The sequence below is a fragment of the Arachis stenosperma genome, chromosome 1, assembly GCF_014773155.1.
Source record: "Arachis stenosperma cultivar V10309 chromosome 1, arast.V10309.gnm1.PFL2, whole genome shotgun sequence".
NCBI lineage: Eukaryota > Viridiplantae > Streptophyta > Magnoliopsida > Fabales > Fabaceae > Arachis > Arachis stenosperma.
In genome coordinates this window covers 94,431,425-94,435,173 of record NC_080377.1, presented here as the reverse complement: position 1 = coordinate 94,435,173, position 3,749 = coordinate 94,431,425, and the positions used below count along the sequence as shown (strand labels likewise).

Below are 3,749 nucleotides of genomic sequence, written 5' to 3'. Positions count from 1 at the left end.
TCAAAAGAGTGTAAAAATGTGTAAAGTGTTTTGTGAATTTTGTGGCAAATACTTCCTTAAATAAAAAATCAAAGTCTTGCTGAATTTATGATGGTAAAAGGGCTGAAATTTTCATGGTCAAGGGCTTGAATTTAATGAAGAAGGGGCATGAAAACGAGGAAGCTTAGTCAGCGCTTGCATGTCGAGCTTATCCACAGTTAACTGCAGTTAGTTACTCGAGGTTAAAAACACAGCAGAGAGGGGTGAAAGGATGAGATAGTCTCGGCCCAAAGGCTGAGAAGGAGAGACAAGTTACTTGCGGAATACTAGTCAGAAATTTATTTCGGAGTAAATTTTACCGTGTGGTAAAATAATTAATGGCTAAGATTTATTATTAAAGAAATAAATCATAAATGAGTTGCTAATATTAATCTTGGGACACAAATATCAAGGTAGGAATTATTTTTACCACTGGTGTTGAAATTTTCGGTTACAAGAGTTTTTCTCGGCGCATGCAAAACCGTCACTAAAAGTGAATTTCTGGCTCAAAAAGTCTCTAGTGAGAAAATAAACCAATGGTAATATAATATCTATTATTTACTAGTCAAACTTGTCTTAGGGGGAATTAATTACCATCATAAAGTCAATTTTGACCATATTAATGGCCTTTTTCTTTTTAATTTTATATTTCTTTCTTTTCTCTTTTTTTTATTTTTATTTTTTTTACCATTGGGCCAACATCACTATTTCTTGTTGAGCCATAGTTTGGAATTTTGCGAAATAAATTTGGTAATAGCCAGAAAATTCTGTTACCAAAAATCGGGTTCTTACATTCTACCCTCCTTAAAAAAACTTGCCCTCAAAATTTCAGTTATGCACAAGGAATTATAAGGACATTTATGTCTTGTGTTATGGTTATGGATCTTAATTAGCGTAACACTCACCTCAAGCGAAATGACCATATCTAGTGGCACTTGTTAGTAATCACAGTAAAACTTTGCCCTAGGGATGTGGTCTAGAGGCCCTATCTGAAATCCTCTTACAGTAGTCCCTTACCAGAAGTCCCTCATTATTGCAGTAGTAACATATATTTGTACCAAACCAGCAAGGCCTCCCGCCATAATTTTTCCCACACTTCGGGCATATGAAGCCATCCTGAGTTTGCTGAGGTTGTTCTCCCTGTACCCATCCTAGGTCATGATTATTGTTACTACCATTGAAACGAATGGGAAAGTCGCCTTCATGTTGGTGCTGTTGCTGTACATTAGATTTGAAATCTCTACCCTCATGGGCTAGTCTTTGATCAAAACTTTATTGTGTAGCCTCTCGATGATTTGCTCGTGCAACTGCCAACTTCTTTGAATATTCCTCTACCAGTTGACTCTTATTGACTAATTCAACAAAGTTCCTGATCTGCATTGGACCCACTAAGGCTAACAGCTCCTCTCTGAGACCTCCCTCATACTTAATACAGTTTCACTCCTCATATTCTGCAAGATTTTCCTGGCACACATTCGAAAATCGGCACAAGTCCTCGAATATCCCGGTGTACTCAACCACCGTCATGCTTTCCTTCCTCAACTACAGTAATTCCAACCCGTTGGCAGTGCGGGCAGATGGAGGAAAATACTTCTTGTAAAACTCAGTGTGAAAGTCAACCCAAGTGATATCAACACCTCCTTGTCCCAACAACTGGCTCACTTCCTGCCACCAATGTTGTGCATCCCCCTTTAGCATGTAAGTGGCGAACTCCACTTGTTGTCCTCTAGGGACATGTTGCACCTGCAGAGCCCGTTCCATGGCATGAAACCAATCATCTGCCCCGGTCGGGTTGATGGTTCCAGAGAAATTGTGCCGATTAACTTTAAGGAAAGATGCCAAAGTCATTAGCCTATCGCCTTCGGGTACGCTGTTTCCCAATCCATTTCCATTTCCATGACTATTCCCATTATCTTTCCCCTGCTGTCGTTCCATTCTTTCTACCGCTCTATTAGTTGCTGCAATGGAATCGTGCACAGCTGCAGCCATCGCGTTCATAGATTCTAACAAGGTGGTCGGGTCAAATGCCGGCTCGGAACTCAGACTCGATTGACCGGGGCTACGCCTGTTTGCAGACATTGACGTCTTGTTAACACCAAACAATCAACATTAAGGTGATCAGTCTTAACATATCCAATTTAAGTGCTAACATTTACAAAATGAATGCTCACAGACATGCAAAATGTATCATTAGAGATACCCTAGCAGCATGGAAATACACAAGCAGAGCATGCGGTGAAGCATGGTCTATCCATTCCCAGGCTTTACCAAGGACGAACTACTCTGATACTATTTGTAATGACGTATATTCTTGCACGTCATAACCAATGCTAGCCACCAGGCATTACTACACGACTTTTCCTAGAGACTCTAGACCTTATATTAAATATATACATATGAGCCTGTAGCGCTAGTCGAGATCACGTGTCAGATATATAGATATAACGAAATAGATAATGCCTAAATAGATTATATATATATATATATATATATATATATATATATATATATATGATGCAGAGAAAAAAATAAAAAATATAGTATTATCATACATATATGCCCGAAGGCTCATTTAGTACCTCATAATTCACACCAAGTTACGTCGTTGCTTATTCATGAAAATATTTACAGACTCCATATTTATACTAACAGGCCTCGACTCACAAGAGTCACTATAGTATGGGACCTATTCTAATTTGTTTATATAGGTATTTACAAAAGCATCTAGCACTCTAAAAGTCTATACAAAGCGAGGGCAAAGACAACTACTACCACTGCTACTATTATAACTACTGCTAGTCATCGATCCCTGGTAGCTGAAGATACACAGAAGTATTGTGTGAAAGTAAAAAAAGTTGCTCTAACCCTCTGGTAATGCTACTGCTGCTCGCTAGTCCCACGACTGGAAACTCAAAGAAGACCTTACCGGTTTGCATCTACAGAATGGGGAAATAAGGGGTGAGAACCTAAGGTTCCCAGTTGGGTACTACACAAGAAAACCTAAGGGGTTCCGCAGCCTAAGTCTAAGACTTCACGCAGTAAGGTCGGTAAGTCACACAAACAAGTGCAAGCACAAGTGTATAGTAGAATAGTAACCAAGCACGGAATACAAGAAGCAGAGACAAAATAAATCACAGGTACAAGTAAGCAATCATAAACATAGAGAATGCAGCCAACAAGTATGATGAATGCCTGGTCCTATGTAGGCCATGAGCTCATCCGTCGGTTGACTACTCACAACCCGATGTTACCTAGTAACTAGTCCTAGATATGGTTTTCCAATTGCGTCCGTCCGTGTATACGTATCGATGTGGTTAAGCATACCACCAGTCCGTGACAACAGACAATCGTCGCAAAGCTTGATGCCATAATATACGCACAAAGGGAAAACATAGTTTTAGCAATCAGTGGGTAAATACCCGCCTCCAAACAACCTCTAGCACCTTAGGGTTTACGGTTCTTTTTCTGCAGCACATCTCAATAAACTTTATCTCTAAGGGACTTCTCTGCCTTTCTTTTGAAATAAAATTTGTGCCCGGTCCTTTCTTAAAATATCTCAGCCATGTCACATTTTACCATTTTGTTCTTGAAATTTTTGTACATTTCCAATTTTACCCTTTTTGTACATAACTTCATTTTTCTAGTTTTCTTTAGGCTTTTATTGCCACTTTCACCACTAGTGTACTTCACCATTTTATTGTCATATTTTTCCTAAAAGACCTTCTTACCCT

At 39.2% G+C, this 3,749-nt stretch overlaps 1 protein-coding gene across 1 annotated transcript; it reads right to left on the bottom strand.

The window, feature by feature from the left end:
- Positions 1-1,560: 1,560 nt before the first annotated feature.
- LOC130982274 (uncharacterized) lies at positions 1,561-2,097 on the bottom strand. Its single transcript, XM_057906217.1, has one exon. The coding sequence runs from the start codon at positions 2,095-2,097 to the stop codon at positions 1,561-1,563; it is 537 nt and encodes a 178-aa protein (XP_057762200.1).
- Between the last annotated feature and the right edge of the window lie 1,652 nt (positions 2,098-3,749).